The following is a 22,882-nucleotide window of genomic DNA, read 5'->3' as shown; positions in this document are numbered from 1 at the left end:
CCTCAGTCTCCTCTTGGGTGAATCTGCCCTCCACAAGTCCTTGATGAAATAAGTCCTGAAGAGTGACAGACTTGGGAAGAAGTTGTGTTTGCGGAGAAGGGAAAAAAGGAGGGGAAGCCTCAGTTTCCTGTTCCCCAAATTCCCAGCTCCTGTCTGCGGTGCAGGTACACAAAGCCCCTTTAGAGGTTGTGGAGTGGATGAAATGATGGTTAACAGATCTGCCGTCACCTTCCCTTCTCCCCCCAGCCGCCATGTTTGTTTACATTCTACCGAGCCTTCTTAGCATGTTCTGGTGCGGCTGCTCCTATTTGCCAGGTTCCTGTCACCTGGCTGGATTACCTCTGTGTGGAAAATACTGACATTCCACAACATAATGACTTTGCACACAGCTAAAATTAACAAATTTGTAAGGTTAAAGAAATATATTGGACACAGTGTGTTGGATGTGATGCAAGTGTAAGCCACTGTGACACTATTGTTCATTTTTGAAATGTTTTTATTTTTTTTGATAAAAAGGGACAAGCGGTAGAAAATGGATGGATGGAAATGGCTGTAATGATAATGTCATTGAGGGATTTCTAATCACTGCTACGTTGTAATTGTTATTGATATTGATACTGCTGTTGATAATATTCATTTTTGTTTGACTGCTTTTGGATTGTTTTGTGTCATGTTTGTGTGTCCTCTCAATTGCTCTGTTTATTGCTATTCTGAATGTTGCTGGGTCGGGTTTGGTTTTGGAATTGGAATTACATTATTATGGTATTATTGTGTATTATTTTGTTGGATTGATTAATACATAAATACATTTTAAAAAGATTAAAGAAACAACAACAAAATGGCAAATTATGCATTGAAAGAGTTGTTTTGCTTTGGAATTGAACACATTCATTTCTAAACAACTCTGCATTAATTCAACTTCTTTTTGTCAGGACATGGACTTTGGAGCAGCTTATGCGAGGCTTTGAATGTTTTCCCGTAGTGCAAATCGACTGGACCGGACATGGCGTGAAGGTAAAGACATGATTTAATCTCTATCAAAAGAACAAACCAAAAGGCACGCACAAGGTGGAGATACAAACTTAACGCAGGAACAAAACTGACACATAAACAGACTAAGGACATGAAACAAAACTACACTTACTGTGACGTGGAAAGCATGAAAACTATGGCATGGAATACAAGCATGAAATAAATCAGCACAGAGCAAATCCAGAATTTCAGGGGTAGCAGGGGTAATGTCGCCAGGCCGACTACCTGGCAACAACAGGCTTAAATAATAGTGACATGATTAGGGACAGGTGTGTGAGTCCAAACAAATCAGGTGTGTGGGTCTAAATTAATCAGGTGAAAACTAATGGGTCGCCATGGTGACAAAACAAGGGAGTGAAAAAACAGGAACTATGGAGTTTTAACCAAACAGAACATAACTAAACAAAACATGATCACAAGACATGACACTTTTTTTAACCCATACATTTTTAGTTTGTAAAAAAAAACAACAGCTAATAAGCGAGGGGGAAAACATCAAAATATGCCTTTGAAGAGATGATTTGATTTTTAATTAAAACATTAATTTGTAATTATTTATGCATTTAAAATAATATATTTTAAACTGACATTAAAATTTATTTATTTCTAAATAATTAACTTTTTTCCCTTATATTTGTTTAATTTTAATTTGAGATTTTAAAAAAGTAAGTAAAAAAGCTAATCTTTCAGGTAAAAACTATATTTTTTGCGATTTCCTTTGTAATAAATGTTGTTTTGTTTGTTTCTAAAATAATATACATTTGGAAAAAAATACTTTATTCATACATTTATCTCTGGCATTAAAATATATTTTTTTCTAAATAATCTAAATAATTTCTCAACTTTTTTTCCTCGTACTGTATATTTCATATATTTTTAATTGTATTTTATATTATTGATACTAAAATATTTCATTCATGTTTTGTAAAAGTATGCACAAAGTAAACTATAACCTGCTACCCAAGAATATACAACAATTCTTCTCAACAAAAGAGAAGAAATATAACCTTAGAGAACTTTTTTTTTTTTTAAACATTTGTATGCACGTACAACACTTAAGACCTTTAGTATATCCGTCTGTGGAATTAAATTATAGAATGGATTAAGCAAATAAATCAAACAATGTACTAATATGATCCACTTCAAGAAACTCTTCAAACTTAAAGTGTTTACACAGTACAAAGAAGCAGAACCATGATAAACATTCTGAATTTATTCCATCCATCCATTCATTTTCTTAGTACACCAATTATTATTTATTTATTTATAATGTGATTACTTATGCGGTATATTGTGAATACATTGAGAACAGGAAGTGAACAAAGTGTTAGGAACTGCTATATAAAGGAAAAGGGATAGGATTAAATATGCTCAGCTTCTTCCTACACCTTTTCGAACACGTTGAGTAGAGAAACTGGAAATGGGACATATCATGTTGTATGCATACATGTTCCAAATAAACTCAAACTGTGTCCATCCATCTCCCAAGTGTGCTAGTACAACTTCAATACGGACTACATAAAACCAATTTTGATATTCCAAGTATTTGTTGTATTTTTTGCCTGAAACCAAACACTAGCAGGTGACATTGTTGCTTTTTGTTCCCCTCTGTCGGTCCCGTCTTAAATGAATGATGTTCCCATCTTTTGTTATTACTTTTTGCTTTCCTCTTTCTCTCGTCCCCTCTTAAATCAAGCTAAAACAAATATTACCAAGTGACATTGTTGGGTTTGCTCCCTTTCCTCCCGTTCCTCTCTCAACTAAAACAAGCACTAGCAGAAATGTTGTATTTATTTTATGCAGTATTTTTTTTTTTTTACTACCTATCCCCTCTTAAATTAAGTAAAGTTGCTTTGTTTTTGTGTTTTGTTCTAAATATAAGAAGCCGGTTACTAGGAGACAATGATGTTGCTGTTCAGGCGCAGAAACACAAAAGAAGAATCCCTGTGGGATGCAGAAACTGGCAGAGAAATCTTCCGTGCAACGTTCATATTGTTGTTACTCAGCCAGCGTTTGTGGGTCTGATGGACCCGTTGCATTTTGCAGCTTTTAATGCCTCACAATCAAACACTTTTATGTTAAAATACTGAACAGATGTTTATTGGGATAAGGTAAACAGTAACAACTAATGTAGCTTCCTTTCATTTATTACTTTATGTTCTCATCTTTCTCTTCGCCCCCTCTTAAATTGACCCTCGTGTGGGTTCGGGTTTTATGTTAAAATACTGAACAGATGTTTATTGGGATAAGGTAAACATCTGTTCAGTATTTTAACATAAAAGTGTTTGATTGTGAGGCATTAAAAGCCACAAATGCAACGGGTCCATCAGACCCACAAACGCTGGCTGAGTAACAACAATATGAACATTACACAAGGGTTAAATTAAAACAAACTACTAAGTTTTGTTGCTTGCTGCCCCTCATTTCCTCCTGTCCCCTCTTATCTAACACAAGCATTAGCAGGTGATGTTTCTGTTAATGTCCTTTGTTGTTACATTTTGTTGTCTGTCCCCTTTTATACCAAGCACTAGCAGCAAATGTTTTATTTATATATGCTGTAGGTTTTTTTGCTACCTGTCCCCTCTTGAATTAAGCAACGTTGCTTTGTTTCTATTTACGTTGCATCTTAAAATATAGGAAGCTAGATACTAGGAGACTGTTATGTTCCTGTTGTTTTGTTATTGCTCTTTGTTCTCTCTGTCCCCTCTTCAATCAAGCAGTGACAACTAATGTTGTTTCGTCCTTTTGTTTGTTATTACTTTAAGTTCTCCTTTTTCTCTACGGTCCCCTCTTAAATCAAGCAGTAGTAACTAATATTGTTGCTTCCTTTTGTTTGTTAGTACTTTATATTCTCCTCTTTCTCTCTGTCCCCTCTTATATCAAGCTAAAACAAGCACTACTAAGGGATATTGTTGCTTGCTGACCCTCATTTCCCCCGTCCCTTCTTAGCTAAATCAAGCACTAGCAAGTGATGTTGATGTCCTTTGTTATTACGTTTTCTTTTGTCTGTCCCCTTTTATACCAAGCTAAATCAAGCACTAGCAAGCAAATGTTTTTAATTATGGGCCTGCTGCAATGCAAGCTTATAGTTCCGCACATTCCTCTAGCGTTTAATACGAGACGAACCGGGCAACGAACCCCCACATATGTTATACTGTCGGAAAGGTCTCGCTCGCGCCGACAGGGTTACTTTAAGTTGGGAACATTTTGGGTTACCATGCCGATGCTATTCACGAATAAAAGAAAAACATGAGCCAATTTAATGGGTACCATATTTTTCTGACTCTAAGTCGCAGTTTTTTTCATAGTTTGGCCCGAGGTTGCGACTTATACTCAGGAGCGACTTATGTGACACATTACCGTAAAATATCAAATAATATTATTTAGCTCATTTACGTAAGAGATTAGACGTATAAGATTTCATCGGATTTAGCGATTAGAAGTGACAGATTGTTTGGTAAACGTATAGCATGTTCTATCACAGTGGTTCTTAACCTTGTTGGAGTTACCGAACCCCACCAGTTTCATACGCGCATTCACCGAACCCTTCTTTAGTGAAAAATAAAATGTTTTGTTTTTTTCAAATTCAAGACAAAGTTATATGTTTTTGGTAACACTTTTGTGTGGGGAACATATTCTAAGTAACAAAGACTTAATTTTAGTTATTTGGACACTAGGGGAACATATTCTAAGTAATAAAGACTTAATTTAGAGTTATTTGGTTAGGGTTCGGGTTAGGGCCAGGGTTAGAGGGTTAGGGTTATAATAAGGCCATGCCGAATAAGGCATTAATAAGTACTTAATAATGACTAGTTAAGAGCCAATATGTTACTAATTTGCATGTTAATAAGCAACTAATTAATGGTGAATATGTTCCCCATACTAAAGTGTTACCATGTTTTTTTACTGGTGCATAAAATGAACCGTGCAGACAAAGGCCAAAAAAGACAAGATTACCTCCTCTTGTAGGTCAGCCATACTTTCACATAGCTCGGTACTTAACGTCTCATTTTCTTCACACACTTGTGTACTTTAACCCAGGCAAAAAAGTTTTTACGTCCAATGTTTGGTTTTGGCTGGATGGCCATCGGAAGGAGGCGAGCGCCATCGGCTTTCCTCCATTAAAGCGGATGCCGTCCACTCTAATTTACAAGAGTGTGGAAGCCCCGAAAATACGCTTTTATTTTGGTGAACAACCTGTCCTCACGGCCATATCTTTTATCGCACTGACATGTGTTTCGGTAAAAACGTTGACATACATGTAGGGATGATACTCGAAACCGGTTTTCCCGGTTGTTTGATAAGAAAAGAACCGAGTCCTCGGACTCGAATCCCTTTTTGAGAACCGGTACCCGTTATCGAGACCACTATAGTAAAGGAAAAGAGTTGATTCTTTATTCGAATCCCGTCCCGACCAGAAATGCTCCGTGGGACATCACAAGAATTGACGTCACGTAGCTCAGTCATTAAGCGCAGATAGCGAAAGCAGGAAAACAATGGACGGGAAAAAGCGCTCCAAGGTGTAATAAAGTTCAAAACAAAAGCTATCGTCCATCGAATAAATTTACTGAGAGATTTCAGCAGGGTAAAACACATGACGGACACTTTTACGACCAACCGGAAACATAGCAACCAGGCTAGCAACGCACCTCCTTTACGGCAGCTGTCGCAACGTTCTTAAAACAACCGCAGCACATACATACATATATATACAACATATCTCCCTTTTTTTAACTTTTGTTTTTCTTTCCTTGTAAACAAAACAAAATCACACTGTAGATGTGTTGTCGGTCTAATTATAAATAATGCAGACGAGGCGTGTTGGCTGAGTTCTTGACGTTTACTTTCACAGCGTGGCAACATGCAACACTTTTCGGGGCTACCGCGCATGCTCGTAACTCCCGTTGCATGCTGGGTAGTGTAGTTGTTATATTCTCTCGCTCATAACATTTTTCCTCCTATAAAGAAATAATGTTAACTCAATAAAGTGTATTTCTTTTTTTAGCTTTAACTTTTCATTTTTTTTAGCATTGTAACCACATTTGCAAATAACTTTTCTCTTCATAGAATTTTCTTTCAATAAAGAAATAAAGTGCAAAAATGTCAAAGCATCATAACAAACAGTTATGTCAAATAGCAGCAGAAGTGCACTTTTTGGAGAGCTGTATTATTTTCAGTTTTGTGCCCAAGGGACTGATTTTATTTAACACTATAGTATTATTTATACACCTGTAGTGATCACAGAGACAGGTTGTTTTTGTGTTACTGTATATATTTGTTTCTCTGAAAAATCCCACTTAATATACTTTGGGTAACAACAGTCAATATTTATTTATTTATTTTTATTTTTTTTAGGTGGGTAACAGTCAATATTTATTTATTTATTAGATTTTATTTTTTATTACATAATACAAGTGAGCTTTTGTTAAACCATATATTGTGTTTTTTTCCCCATATACAACAACCTATCTGGACTCGATAAGAGAATCGATAAGGAATCGGTTCGATAAGAGGATTCGATAATAGGCTCGAACTCGATAATTCCTTATCAAACATCATCCCTACATACATGTCCTCTCTCAGAAAATGTCACTTTTATGGAAGTCATGTGTCTTATTTCGCTTCTGTTGGCCCTCAAAGCCAAGAAAGTCAGCTAAATCTCTCATTGACTCACATGTTAGGTGTCGCCGCGAAAATATACAAAAACAATACAATTGTTATTTTCCTACTCACTCTAACTCGACCATTTTTCCGTTTATTGGAAATCTGAGAACACCGGAACGTTCCTCAAAGCCTCGAGGCGCTCACGGTTTTCATGAAAAGTCATATAACTTGGTATTTAACATTTGTTAACTGCTAGCATGCTTATTTTAGCATGCTAACATTAAAGTGCTAACTTGCTAATTTTACACTTTTTTCTCTAATTCCCCAGTCATACACACCTTAGAATCATACAACCCTGGTATGTGACACCAGCTAACTTTTAACATGCTAACGTTAGCTCGCTAGCATGCTAAAATTATCATGCTAACTTTTTGAGCTAGTTTTGCAACCTTTTACCCCAGAGTCATATAACTTGGTATGTGACACTTGTTAACTGTTAGCATGCTAATGATAGCATGCTATGTTTTTCCATCTAATTTTACACTTTTTTTCTCTATTTCCGCAGCATACACCTTGGAGTCATATAACTTTGACACATGCTAACTGTTATCATGCTAACGTTAGCACACATGCTAAATGTTACCATTTTAATGTAAGCATGCTAACATTTTAGGCTGAGCTCTGTAGCTCATTTTGGACACCTAAAACTCACGGATTCAGACACACGGCACCATCTTAAATGTACGGCGGCTTCCGACGACCCCCGGGCAGAGGTCCAGGGCACAGATAGCAGGCCCATCAACATTTCCGCGGGAATTTTCTCGTTGTTTATGCGGTAGTTTTTCACTACCTTTCCCCTCCTAAATGAAGCAAAATTTCTTGGTTTTGGTTTCCTTCTATTTAAGTGCTAAAGCAAGTACAAAGAGGCAGTGTTGTTGCTTTTGTTATTGCCCTTTGGTCTCTGTCTGTCCCCTCTTGAATCAAGCTACACTTTCTCCAGTCCATCTTCAAAGGACATTTAGCAGGTGTTCTTTTCTTGTTTTGTTTTTCCTTCTAATCCAGTGGTCCCTGACCTCCGGGCCGCGGCCCGGTACCGGTCCGTGGACCGATTGGTACCGGGCTGCAAAAGAAAAAAAAATAATAATAAAAATAATAATATATATATATATATATATATATATATATATATATATATATATATATATATATATATATATATATATATATATATATATATACATTTTTTTATTTTTATTAAATCAACATAAAAAACAGTCTATACATTATATATCAATATAGATCAATACAGTCTGCAGGGATACACTCCGTAAGCACACATGATTGTATTTGTTTATGACAAAAAAATAAATAAATAAATAAATAAAATAAAATAAAATAAAAAAACGGCCAATTTTTCGAGCGTTGACCGGTCCGCAGCTACAAAAAGGTTGGGGACCACTGTTCTAACCCATTGTCTATCCCCTCTTAATCCTGGTACTGATTTCGGCCATTTTTCCAGTTTCCCCTGGTGCATGGATGCTACAACATTGGGTTTGCGACCCTGAATCAACCAGGAGGGCCTTGAAGAACTGCAGAGGACATTTGAGCACTCAACAATGGGAGCAAATACTACTTTTGCCGGAGAGAGTGTGCCCAAAGAAATTCCCTGCCATCCTCTTGTTGTCTCAATTTGCTAACATCTGCTGGCGGCAGAGGCTAATTCCCCCCCGGAGTGGAGACACATTAGCCACCAGGAGGAGGTCTATTAATAGGCTCGTAAAAAGAGATGTGGCAGATCATGTTTTTGAAAGGGGGAGTTTGATATGCATGTAATACAATATAGGTTCAATAGTGATGCACAGTCAGTGGGCTCCACGATGTAAACGTGCATGAAATCAGTGTCTGGACAAGCTAGTAAATCACAAGTGGCTTGTTTAGTGTTGCCGTACACTTTTAGGGGGGCTGTCCCCGTGAAAAGACCCGGATAAGGACAAGAAGACAGACTCTTTCTCACTGTACATCACTTCTAAGCTAAAGCACAAACAGGTTATGTCGCTGTTGTCTTTTTTTCAAATTCTGTCTTTATTCTATAGGTCCCCTCTTAAACCAAACCGAACTCCAGCCAGAGTCTGTTGTTTTTTTGTTTGTTGTTCTTTTGTTTCCCTGTGAGTGCACTTTTAAATCCAATTAGTGGTGTTTTTTTTGGTCGTTGCTTTTTTTTTGCTATCAGTCTGTCCCCGCTTCAATCAAACTAAAACAAGCAAGTTATGATACTGTTGTATTTTTCTTTTTTTCTCTCTTTATTATGTTTGCCCCCTCTTAAACCAAACCAAAATCTAGCAAGAATCTATTGTTTTTTTCCCCTCTTGTTTCCCTGTCTGTCCCCTTGTAAGTCTAATTAGTGGTGTTTTTGTCACTGCTTCTTTTGCGCTCACTGTCTGTCCCCACTTTAATCAAACCAAAACCAAGCGTGATGTTGCTGTTGTGTCTTTTACTTTTCCCTTACTCTACCATCTTTAAAACTAAACTTTAGTCATGAATGTTGACTTTTGTTTTGTTGCTTTTTTGTTCTTGTTTCCCCACATCTGTCCCCTCTTGAATTAAATTGGCAATTTCTTTTTTCTGTCAATCAGGCCATGTTATCTTATCAAGCTTATTTTGCTGTGTATTTTTCTTTCTTCTCTCTTTATTCTGTCTGTTCCCTCCTAAACCAAAGTGTACTCTGGCAAGAGTCTGTTGTTGTTTTTTTTTAATCTTGTTTCCCTGTCTGCCCCCTCTTAAATCAAATTAGTTTTAGTTGTTTAAAGTGATTGCTTTTTTTGGCTCTCTTTCATCACTGTTTGTTCAATCGAACTACACCAAAGCGCGAGTCTCTAGTCAATGATGTTGTTGTCTTGTTATTTCCCCTCGTTACTCCACATCTGTACCCTCTTAAAAAAAATTGGTGAGATTGCTGTTGATTTTTGTTTTCATTTTCCCCCTTGGTCTGTCCCTTTTTTTTAACTAAGTTCAATCAAACACAGGTTTGGTTGCTGTGTATTGTTCTTTCTTAGTGAATTAAGTGGCTGTGTGAATTATATTTATATAGCACTTTTCTCTAGTGACTCAAAGTGCTTTACATAGTGAAGATAGTGAAGTAGTAAAGTATCTTGCCCAAGGACACAATGCCAGTAACTAGGATGGTGGACATCTGTCCCCTCTTGAATGAAATGATTTTAATTAGTGCTGTCCGTTTTTGTTCTCATGTCATCCTCATTCTGTTCCATCTTTAATCAAGCTAAATACAGCATTAGCAGGTGATGCTGCTATTGTATTTTTCTTTCTTCTCTCTTTATTCCGCCTGTCCCCTCTTAAACCAAACCACACTGTAACAAGTGTCCTTTTTTAGTTGTTGTTCTTTTGTTTCCCAGTCTGTAACCTCTTAAATCCAAGTAGTGGTGTTTTGTTTGTTTTTGTCACCCACTGCTTCTTTTGCTCTCACTGTCTGTCCCTTCTTCAATCAGAGTAAACCAAGCGCTAGGAGGGGATGTTGCCCTTGTATTTTGTACTTTTCTCTCAAAGTTGTCTTTAAAACCAAACTCTCGACAGTAAAGTTGTTGTATTTTTTGTTCTTGTTTCCCTACATCTGTCCCCTCTTCAATCAAGCACTAGCAGGTTATGCTGATGTATTTATCTTTTTTCTCACTTTATTCAATCCATCCCCTCTTAAACCAAATAAACCATCCAAAAAAACCGTCCCCTCTTAAACTGACCAAGTCCTTTGTCATTTTTTTGCTCCCTTTTATCACGGTCTGTCCCCGCTTCAATAAAACAAACCAGGCGCTAGTCCCTAATCAGTAATGTTGTTTTCTTTTGTTTTTGTTTCCCCAAATCTGTCCCCTCCTAAAATAAATTGGTGATATTGTCGGTTTTTGTTCCCATTTCTCCCCTTTGTCTGTCCCCTTTTCAATCAAGGTAACACTAGTAGGTTTGGTTGCTGCATATTTTGTTTCTTCTCGCTTCTCCCTGTCTGTCACCTCTTAAACTGAAGTCGACTCTAGCCAGAGTATGTTGTTGTTGGTTTGTTGTTCTTTTGTTTTCCTGTCAGTGCCCTCTTAAATCTAATACGTGATGTTTTTGTTTGATTTTGTTCTTGTTTCCCCACGTATCCCCTCTTAAATTAAATTGGTGATTTTGTTGTCAGTGTATTCTCATTTCCCCCCTCTGTCTGTTACTCGCTCAGTCAAGTTAAAGCAAGTTAAAGCAAGTACTGGCTGGTTATGTTGCTTTTGCTGTGGCAAGACTCATTTGTTGTTTCGTTTCCCTGTGTGACCCCTCCTAAATCCAATTAGTGGAGTTTTTGTTTTTGTCACTGCTTTTTTTGCTCTCTTTTATCACTGTCTGCCCCCTCTTCAATCAAAGTAAACCAAGCGCTAGCCTCTAGTCAATGATGCTGTCTTTTGTTCCCTTTTCCTTATGTGTCCCCACTTAAATTCAATTACTGCTGTTTGTATTTATTTTTTTATGGTCATTGCTTTTATTTCATTAGTGTCTGTACCCATTTCTATCAAACCAAACCAATCGCTAGTCTCTATTCAGTGATGTTGTTGTCTTCTGTTTGTTTGGATTTTGTTTTCCTTTCTGTTCCTAAATTTAAAGGCCTACTGAAATGAATTTTTTTTATTTAAACGGGGATAGCAGATCCATTCTATGTGTCATACTTGATCATTTTGCGATATTGCCATATTTTTGCTGAAAGGATTTAGTATAGAACAACGTCGATAAAGTTTGCAACTTTTGGTCTCTGATAAAAAAAAACCTTGCCCCTACCGGAAGTAGCGTGACGTTGTCAGTTGTTCACTCCCTCATATTTTCCTATTGTTTTCAACGCAGCTAGAGCTATTCGGACCATTACCCCATTAATTTGAGCGAGGATGAAAGATTCGTGGACGAGGAACGTTAGAGTGACGGACTAGAATGCAGTGAAATACATATTTTTTTCGCTCTGACCGTAACTTAGGTACAAGCTGACTCATTGGATTCCACACTCTCTCCTTTTTCTATTGTGGATCACGGATTTGTATTTTAAACCACCTCGGATACTATATCCTCTTGAAAATGAGAGTCGAGAACGCGAAATGGACATTCAGTGCCTTTTATCTCCACGACAATACATCGGCGAAACGCTTTAGCTACGAGCTAACGTGATAGCATTTAACTGCATATAGAAACAAAAAAAATAAACCCCTGACTGGAAGGATAGATAGAAAATCAACAATACTATTAAACCGTGGACATGTAAATACACGATTAATGCTTTCCAGGCTGGCGAAGGTTAACAATGCTGTGCTAACGACGCCATTGAAGCCTACTTAGCAACCGGACCTCACCGAGCTATGCTAAAAACATTAGCTCTCCACCTACACCAGCCAGCCTTCATCTGCTCATCAACACCCGTGCTCACCTGCGTTCCAGCGATCGACGGAAGGACGAAGGACTTCACCCGATGCGTTTGGCGGCCCGGAGACGTAGGAAGTCAAGGGGAGGTCGCCGGCTAGCGCGTCTGCTCTCCAACAAAGTCCTCCGGTTGTGTTGCTGTAGTCCGCTGCTAATACACCGATCCCACCTACAACTTTCTTCTTTGCAGCCTTCATTGTTCATTAAACAAATTGCAAAAGATGTCCAGAATACTGTGGAATTATGAAATGTTGTCTCCTGTTGTTGTCTTGTTCATCCAAATATTTTTGTTCCTAAATGTATTCGGGGATGATGTTGTCGTTTTATTGAAATAATTTTCATCTTTTGTTTTTCCCCGTTTTTCTTCAGTCTGGCTTTATTCTGTCCGTCCCCTTTTAAACTGAGAGTCTTGTTGGTTTATGTTCTCCTGTGTTTCCCTGTCTGTCCCCTTCTAAATCCAATTGTTTTTTTTGTCATTGCTTTTTATGATTTCTTTCATCACTGGCTGTCCCCGCTTAAATCCAGCACGAGCAGTTGCTCTTTTTCCTGTTTTAAAGTGGAACCCTGAATCAATTTACATAAATCAACGCATTACACATAAATGATGAAAATAGCTTTAAAGGCCTACTGAAATGATTTTTTTTTATTTAAACGGGAATAGCAGATCCATTCTATGTGTCACACTTGATCATTTCGCGATATTACCATATTTTTGCTGAAAGGATTTAGTAGAGAAAATCGACAATAAAGTTTGCAACTTTTGCTCGCTGATAAAAAAAAGCCTTGCCTGTACCGGAAGTAGCGTGACGTCACAGGAGCTAGTATTCCTCACAATTCCCCATTGTTTACAATGGAGCGAGAGAGATTCGGACCGAGAAAGTGACGATTACCCCATTAATTTGAGCGAGGATGAAAGATTCGTAGATGAAGAACGTTACAGTGAAGGACTTGAGAGGCAGTGCAGGACGTATCTTTTTTCGCTCTGACCGTAACTTAGGTACAAGCTGGCTCATTGGATTCCACACTCTCCTTTTTCTATTGTGGATCACGGATTTGTATTTTAAACCACCTCGGATACTATATCCTCTTGAAAATGAGAGTCGAGAACGCAAAATGGACATTCAGTGCCTTTTATCTCCACGACAATACATCGGCCAAATGCTTTAGCTACGAGCTAAAGTGATAGCATCGTGCTTTAACTGCATATAGAAACAAAAAAAATAAACCCCTGACTGGAAGGATAGATAGAAAATCAACAATACTATTAAACCGTGGACATGTAAATACACGGTTAATGCTTTCCAGGCTGGCGAAGGTTAACAATGCTGTGCTAACGACGCCATTGAAGCTAACTTAGCAACTTAGCAACTGGACTGCACAGAGCTACGCTAAAAACATTAGCTCTCCACCTACGCCAGCCAGCCCTCATCTGCTCATCAACACCCGTGCTCACCTGCGTTCCAGCGATCGGCAGAAGGACGAAGGACTTCACCCGATGCAATTGGCGGCCCGGAGACGTAGGAAGTCAAGGTGAGGTCGGCGGCTAGCGCGTCTGCTCTCCAACAAAGTCCTCCTGGTTGTGTTGCTGTAGTCCGCTGCTAATACACCGATCCCACCTACAACTGTCTTCTTAGCAGCCTTCATTGTTCATTAAACAAATTGCAAAAGATGTCCAGAATACTGTGGAATTATGAAATGAAAACAGAGCTTTTTGTATAGGATTCTACGGGGTACCATAACTTCCGTTACTCTGACTTCGTCACGCGCATACGTCATCATACCGCGACGTTTCAGCCGGATATTTCCCGGGAAATTTTAAATGTCACTTTATAAGTTAACCCGGCCGTATTGGCATGTGTTGCAATGTTAAGATTTCATCATTGATGTATAAACTATCAGACTGCGTGGTCGGTAGTAGTGGGTTTCAGTAGGCCTTTAAAAGATGTATGTAATTCATATTTGCAGCCCCTTATAAGTGTGGATTTTTAAAAGATGCGATTGGTATGTTTGGTCTAGACGTGCACCAGCTCCGGTTTCGATGCGCTTCCTGGGGGGGATTAGTTGCCCTGTCACACGACGGCCCACATAACGGCCGTATTAAAAATAAAAGCATCCCTCGCAGATGGACCAGCAGAAACAAAGATTGTGTACTACTTCACAAATCAGTTTTTTATTAATTTAAATACAAACAATAATGTCCCAAAAAAAACACCTGTACACATGTATTGCAGACACACCAATCCGTTTCACAACGAGGGCCCTGCGGCGTGACGCATTTCCAGTTTGCAACATAAAAAAAAGTGGTGGTGAGCGATAAAACATCCCTCTGATATTATTTTGATCTCGCAGTACCATATGCTCCGTTCAGGTCACACAGGAAGGGGTTAACATGTAAACAACACGTGCAAAAAGAAGAGGGGGGAAACTGTTTTAAGAAATTCACAGTGGGTAGCACACGTATGATCACCAGTGTGGCTTTTCTGTGCTTGTTAGCTGGGGCAAAGGATGGATTCTGGGGGAAAGGATGGATTCTTTAGTAATTTTTATGTTTTTTTCCCTTTTTACTATGGACGCAGTTTGTGTACCATGTGTGCTCGTACCAAGACCACCTCTTCATAAGTGTGTTGGTGCTGGAGTGGCAGACTGTAGCACAAGTGAAGGGCGTTCCAGGCCACTTTTATCGCACTGCAGCTACTCAGACCACATCTTCAAGTGCTTGAATGACAGACTGAACCAAAAGAACGGCACAAGCAGAGAAATCGCACCAGTTTTCACCAATCAACACCAGTATGAATACGGTCTTCCATACCGTGCTTCAACACGGCCCAAGCGTGTGCTCGTACCGGACTTGAGCATTGCCATTTAGGTGACGCACAAACGATCACAAATAAACCCAACAAGCGTTGAAATCGTACGAGTTTGAACCAAAAGTGTTTAATGCCGTGTTGAAGTATGGTACAGTAGGAAGGGGATTCATATGGCCCCATTTGTTGCGGTTCACCTGACACATGAAACGTGAAGGCAGTAGAGCAGGGGTGTCCAAACTTTTTGAGTTGGGGTCCGCATTGAGCTAAAAGAATTTGGTCGAGGGCCGAAAGCTGACTGCATGTAAAGTAACTGTCACATATATATATATATATATATATATATATATATATATATATATATATATATATATATATATATATATATATATATATATATATATATATATATATATATATATATATATATATATATATATATATATATATATACACACACTACCGTTCAAAAGTTTGGGGTCACCCAAACAATTTTGTGGAATAGCCTTCATTTCTAAGAACAAGAATAGACTGTCGAGTTTCAGATGAAAGTTCTCTTTTTCTGGCCATTTTGAGCGTTTAATTGACCCCACAAATGTGATGCTCCAGAAACTCAATCTGCTCAAAGGAAGGTCAGTTTTGTAGCTTCTGTAACGAGCTAAACTGTTTTCAGATGTGTGAACATGATTGCACAAGGGTTTTCTAATCATCAATTAGCCTTCTGAGCCAATGAGCAAACACATTGTACCATTAGAACACTGGAGTGATAGTTTCTGGAAATGGGCCTCTATACACCTATGTAGATATTGCACCAAAAACCAGACATTTGCAGCTAGAATAGTCATTTACCACATTAGCAATGTATAGAGTGTATTTCTTTAAAGTTAAGACTAGTTTAAAGTTATCTTCATTGAAAAGTACAGTGCTTTTCCTTCAAAAATAAGGACATTTCAATGTGACCCCAAACTTTTGAACGGTAGTGTATATATATACACATACACACACACACACACACACACACACACACACACACACACACACACACACACACACACACACACACACACACACACACACACACATATATACAGTATATATATATATATATATATATATATATATATATATATATATATATGTGTATATATATACATACATATATATATATATACACACACACACACACATATATATACATATATATATACTCACACACACATATACATACATATACATACATATATATATATATATATATATATATATATATATATATATATATATATATATATATATATATATATATATATATATATATATATATATATATATATATATATATATATATATATATATATATATATATATATATATATATATATATATACTAGGGATGTCTGATAATGGCTTTTTGCCGATATCCGATATTGTCCAACTCTTTAATTATCGATACCGATATCAACCGATACCGATATCAACCGATATATACAGTCGTGGAATTAACACATTATTATGCCTAATTTGGACAACCAGGTACGGTGAACATAAGGTCCTTTTTAAAAAAATTTATAAAATAACATAAGATAAATAAATTAAAAACATTTTCTTGAATAAAAAAGAAAGTCAAACAATATAAAAACAGTTACATAGAAACTAGTAATTAATAAAAATGAGTAAAATTAACTGTTAAAGGTTAGTACTATTAGTGGACCAGCAGCACGCACAATCATGTGTGCTTACGGACTGTATCCCTTGCAGACTGTATTGATATATATTGATATATAATGTAGGAACCAGAATATTAATAACAGAAAGAAACAACCCTTTTGTGTAAATGAGTGTAAATGGGGGAGGGAGGTTTTTTTTGGGTTGGTGCACTAATTGTAAGTGTATCTTGTGTTTTTTATGTTGATTTAATAAAAAAACAAAAAAACAAAACGATACCGGTAATAAAAAAACCGATACCGATAATTTCCGATATTACATTTTAACGCATTTATCGGCCGATAATATCGGCAGGCCGAGATGTCAGATAATATCGGCAGGCCGATATTATCTGACATCTCTAATATATACACACATATACCGGTATATATCTGCATATATGTGTGTATATATAGCCAATACATATGTGTATACATATTATAATATAATAGATATATTATCAATAATCAATATAATTGGATATTAAGAGTACGTGAAAGCTCGACTCAACCTCGTTTAATTCTGTGACGACCTCCTTAAAGTTTTGTAATCAATCAGAAATATCCAGCAGCTAAAATGCGTCAAACATGGATAAGTGTGGAGAGTGTTTTGTATTATTCCCATCATGCTTTGTAATTGACTTCATTTAGAATTATTTATGGTGCATATACGTTATGTATAATGTCCACACAGATCAGTGAGCAGGTTGTGTTATGTGTGACCATGTGTGTTGGCTGTATTTTTTTTTTTTTTTTGCATCATGACTAGGAAGGTTGTTTTTTATTGGGTCATATAAGTATATGCTGCAAATGCCCCATTCAGAGCAATTAATGGTCTTTGACTTGAATTACTCAAATTGTCCATTAAATGGCAGCACATCAAGGGAGAGGGAAGTCTGGGCTTTCCTGCTTAGGCTGCTGCCCCCGCGATCTGACCTCGGATAAGTGGAAGAAGATGGATGGATGGATACTAAAATGTATGCAAATTCCCTATGGGGAAGATTCCTTATTAACTCATGGTATCTCGCGGACCCAATTGAAGACGTTGGCGAGCCGCATTTGACCCGCGAGCCGTGGTTCGGACACCCCTGCAGTAGAGTGTTAAATGTCTAAAAAGGTGTTTTGTGGCAATTCCAACTAAGACCACAGTGTCTGTTGCCATGTAGACTGGCACTTTCCATCATTTTCATCAGACTGCATTGCAAAATGATTAACCCCCATTCTTCCTCTCACGCGAGATCCACCCAGGATTGGGGCCATATGAATCCTTTCCCTACTGTAGGTAGTCCCTTGCATGAGCACGCCGATTTTGGTCTTGGAAAAAAAACCCACAAAAAAAGTCCATTATCTACATTTTTCTTTTTTTACTGAACAACCTCGAACACATCAACACTTTGCGAGCTTTTTTTTTTTTTTTTGTTCCATAAAAAAAGCCACCGTTCAAGAAGAGCACATGGATATAAGGAAGGAAGAAATAGTCCAGTGATTACAAACTTTTACACACGCACAAAAAAAAGAAAGAAAAAGAAATCCTCTGTACACGATTGTCTCAGCGTTGTAAATAAAGTCTTAAATTATTAGAAAAGCCATCATTAGTCCTCCAGCTGGGAAAGTCTTGTTGCTGAGGAGGTTCCTTCTCACAAAGTCCATAAATAAGAAACCGGTAAGTCGTCCTCACAGGTGTCCTTCACAGTAACATGGCTGGAGAAGGCACCACTCACAAAAAGCGTTAAGACAAAGTGAGACCTGAGGTCAGCACATTGATTGTTCCTCTTCCTGGGAAGACAAGACACCACCTTCCCCTGCCTTCCCCCCCTTGGAACCAGCGGGGAGGGTACAAGTCTGCGAGCAAGCGGCGATGGGATGGATTCCGGAAATAAGCTGGAGCGCAGCAATTTTGTTGTTGTTTTTAGGCGATGAGGCGGCGCTACAAGTACTCCAGGTCCAGAGCGTGGTGGAGGGCCATGAGGTCTGAATGGCTGGAGATCCTCCAGAAGGGCATGTTGTGCTGAAATCACACAGGAAAGTTGGTCATTTGCAGGGCAGGGACTCCAGTCCTGCTACGTGAACCACTACACTGCTTCCAAAGCCTTGAGGTTCCATCTCCTCGCAGAGTTAGCGTCTGCATCCTCTAGCTTAGCTGCTGTCCTTTGTTTACGTTGTCACTTTGGACGTTAGCCTCCTGTTAGCCGTGGAGCCACTGAGGTGGAACCCGAGTGGCAGCAGAATGAAAGGTGCTCATGGCAGGTGGACTGTGGTCTTCTCCCTCTCAGTAGAGACCAACAACCCCCACCAGCTTTATCAGAACCGAGGCACATGTTCCGCTTAAAGGAACCTGCACTGACCCTTGGCTTTTTTTCTGTTTTGTAAAGTGTCTCTGCTTTTAAAAAGTTTCAAAAGGTAGAAGATGTTATCTGGCCTCCTCCTTTCTGTTGGGATAATTCTATTAAATTAAGGATTTTTTTATACTGTGTTTTGGCTGAAGGGGAGCACTGGAATCTTTTTTATTGTTTAAAAATTACCTTTTTTATTACTATTATTATTATATTTACATCTATAGAATTTTAAAAAACAATTTCAATGATCACAATATTTGTCTGTTTTCACAGAAACATACTAAGAACTGATACTATTACTAGTATTTATAAAAATACAAATTTAATATGTTGTAATAATTTGAATTGCAAATAGTGCCTTCATTTTAAATTTATATTTATAATTACATTTTATGTAAAGAAAATATAAAAATTGCAAATACATTTTACATAAATATATATATTTTAAATGATTTATTAAAAATATATTTAATATAATAATAATATAAAAAATGAAATAAATACAATAAATCATATATATATTATATTCTATATACAAATTACTATTCAATTATTTATCTTATTTTCTTTTTTATTTTAAATCAATATACTTACTACTACTACTACCATGATAACTACTATTACTACAAATAATTATATTTTATCGTAAGCAACACAAAAATAATATATAATATGAATATTGTAATACACATTTAATAATATGTACTGTATATAAATAATATAAATAAATATGAAAATAGAAAATAAAAGAAATGTAGTGAATAACACATTTATATGCTATTCTATTGAAATTACTATGTACATACTATTGTTCTTGTTGTAATTATTGGGCTAAATTTGGGACCTTTGGCACAACATTTCCTTCCATCTTTGACATGACAAACTATAATAAAGTTCCTTAAATCCTTAAATAATAATAAAAATACAAATTCATAAAATCTCGTAGTAACTATACCTAGTGCGTCATTTCATTATTTGCCTCTAATTATTTTCATACAAATACAGATGTTTGATATAAAAATAACTAATTGTTATATTTTTAGACAAACATAGTTGACAACTAATATTACCATTGCTAAAAATATCTATATATAATGAGTGTCCAAACACATTGAACATGAAAAGTTCTACTGAAAGTTTTTCCGTCCCGAGCCGACATGTGAAAATTCTTCGGCGCTGTGATTGAAGTCTGCTTTATGTGTAGGATCCAACATGGCCGAAAGAGTACGTTCTAGCATTACATGTGCAGCTGAGGGTACCGCACAGGAATATATAATTATGTCACATCCCTCCCCCAGTCCTCCCGCCACTATTCCGTAAACCTGAGATGGGGGAGGAAGAGCGCTGATTACACACTACAGACTTTCTCTCTTGTACTCGGATGCCCTGTAGGAGGAAACATGAAGGCACTAATGGCGGAGGAGGAGGAGGAGGAGGAGTGCCATGCTGACATCTGACAACTATGGCTGCCGTCTAATCCTTCAGAAAGAACCCCATTGATGATTTTACACAACACTGTGAACTCGGCTAAGGTTCACTCGTCTTCTTTTGGAAACGTCCTCCACATTGAAATGACACTGGAGGAGAACCAGGGTCTCCTGCATTTAACGAGCGACAAGGAGATACAGTTTATCCAAGAGGAGACTAAGGGCAGCTAGAAAATACAGCAAAGTGGGGACTGTGGAGTCTAAAATTATAACATTCACATGATTAGCTAACATGTTTATGTTAGTTATTATTAGCTAACACTTCTATTTCGGTTATGCTTAAATGCTACGGCAAAGAGATGCACTTTATCCAACTGGAGACTGAGGGCAGCTTGAAAACACAGCAAAGTTGAGGCGCTAGCTGTCCAAAGTCGGGACCCAGGGTGGACCACTCATCTGTACATCAGTTGGGGACGTCTCTGCGCTGCTGACTTGTCTCCACTCAAGATGATCTCCTGCTGGCCCCACTATGGACTGGACTCTCACACTATTATGTTAGATCCACTATGGACTGGACTCTCACACTATTATGTTAGATCCACTATGGACTGGACTCTCACACTATTATGTTAGATCCACTATGGACTGGACTCTCACACTATTATGTTAGATCCACTATGGACTGGACTCTCACACTATTATGTTAGATCGACTATGGACTGGACTCTCACACTATTATGTTAGATCCACTATGGACTGGACTCTCACACTATTATGTTAGATCGACTATGGACTGGACTCTCACACTATTATGTTAGATCCACTATGGACTGGACTCTCACACTATTATGTTAGATCGACTATGGACTGGACTCTCACACTATTATGTTAGATCCACTATGGACTGGACTCTCACACTATTATGTTAGATCCACTATGGACTGGACTCTCACACTATTATGTTAGATCCACTATGGACTGGACTCTCACACTATTATGTTAGATCGACTATGGACTGGACTCTCACACTATTATGTTAGATCCACTATGGACTGGACTCTCACACTATTATGTTAGATCCACTATGGACTGGACTCTCACACTATTATGTTAGATCCACTATGGACTGGACTCTCACACTATTATGTTAGATCCACTATGGACTGGACTCTCACACTATTATGTTAGATCCACTATGGACTGGACTCTCACACTATTATGTTAGATCCACTATGGACTGGACTCTCACACTATTATGTTAGATCCACTATGGACTGGACTCTCACACTATTATGTTAGATCCACTATGGACTGGACTCTCACACTATTATGTTAGATCCACTATGGACTGGACTCTCACACTATTATGTTAGATCCACTATGGACTGGACTCTCACACTATTATGTTAGATCCACTATGGACTGGACTCTCACACTATTATGTTAGATCCACTATGGACTGGACTCTCACACTATTATGTTAGATCCACTATGGACTGGACTCTCACACTATTATGTTAGATCCACTATGGACTGGACTCTCACACTATTATGTTAGATCCACTCGACGTCCATTGCACTAGTCGACAGGCGGGGGGTCCCCACATCTGCGGTCCCCTCCAAGGTCTCTCATTGTCATCCCATAGGGTTAAGTTTTTTCTTGCCCTGATGTGGGATCTGAGCCGAAGATGTCGTTGTGGCTTGTGCAGCCCTTTGAGACACTCGTGATTTAGGGCTTTATAAGTAAACTTTGATTGATTGAAAGTGGAGAGTGTGGTGTCTAAAACTGTAACATTCACATGAGTGTTATGTTGCTTATCCTTACATATTACAACAAGGACATACTGTATATATTATCAAAGAAGAAACTGGGGGCAGCGAGAGAATGAAGCAAAGTGGAGACTGGAGTATATCAAATCAACATGGCAGACTTTCGTGTTCATTTTGATCATTCTCAAATGTTGTGAAAAGGAGACAGTGTATGTTGTCCAATAAATAACTGAGCAGCAAGACAACAGAGCAAAGTGGAGACTGTGGAGTATGAAACTGACACATCCAAATGTAAATGTGGTCATTTTGATTATTCTCAAATGTTATGACAAGTAGATACAGTACATGTAATCCAAGAAGAGTATTAGGGCAGATAGAAAACTCAGTAAGATGAAACCACGGAATATAAAACAGCGTTATATAATAATTAAAGAGGTAATTTTGGTGATCCTCAAATGTTACAGCAAGAAGATACACATTATTCAAAAGGAGACTGAGGGCAGCTAGATAACACAGTAATGTGGGGGCTGTGGAGTCTGAAACTGTAACATCCACATGATTAGCTAACATCTTTATTTTGATTATACGTTAATGTTTCCGCAAAGAGATATATTTTATCCAACTGGAGACTGAGGGCAGCAAGAAAACGCAGTAAAGTGGAGACTGTGGAGTATAAAACTGCATCGTCCTTAGAGTAAGCCAACATGTTTGTTTTGGGCTATTTAGTCCACAAATATTATGGCAAATAGACACATTTTATTTAAGAAGAG

At 37.7% G+C, this 22,882-nt stretch overlaps 1 protein-coding gene across 5 annotated transcripts in view; it reads right to left on the bottom strand.

Moving 5' to 3' along the window:
* Positions 1 to 17,938: 17,938 nt before the first annotated feature.
* eya1 (EYA transcriptional coactivator and phosphatase 1) overlaps positions 17,939 to 22,882 on the bottom strand; it is a 139,913-nt gene continuing 134,969 nt past the window's right edge. For 2 of the 5 annotated variants that reach the window (XM_062021258.1, XM_062021257.1), the window contains one exon: positions 17,939 to 18,587. In XM_062021258.1, coding sequence (XP_061877242.1) covers positions 18,507 to 18,587 — 81 coding nt within the window. In that variant the 3' untranslated portion in view covers positions 17,939 to 18,506. The remainder of the gene's footprint in view (positions 18,588 to 22,882) is intronic. The other 3 variants (XM_062021259.1, XM_062021260.1, XM_062021262.1) reach the window with 2 other exon arrangements.

Source organism: Entelurus aequoreus, linkage group LG15 (genome assembly GCF_033978785.1).
Source record: "Entelurus aequoreus isolate RoL-2023_Sb linkage group LG15, RoL_Eaeq_v1.1, whole genome shotgun sequence".
In the NCBI taxonomy this organism is placed as follows: Eukaryota; Metazoa; Chordata; class Actinopteri; order Syngnathiformes; family Syngnathidae; genus Entelurus; species Entelurus aequoreus.
The sequence above is the reverse complement of the archived record's forward strand: the minus strand, read 5'-3'. Positions and strand labels throughout refer to the sequence as shown.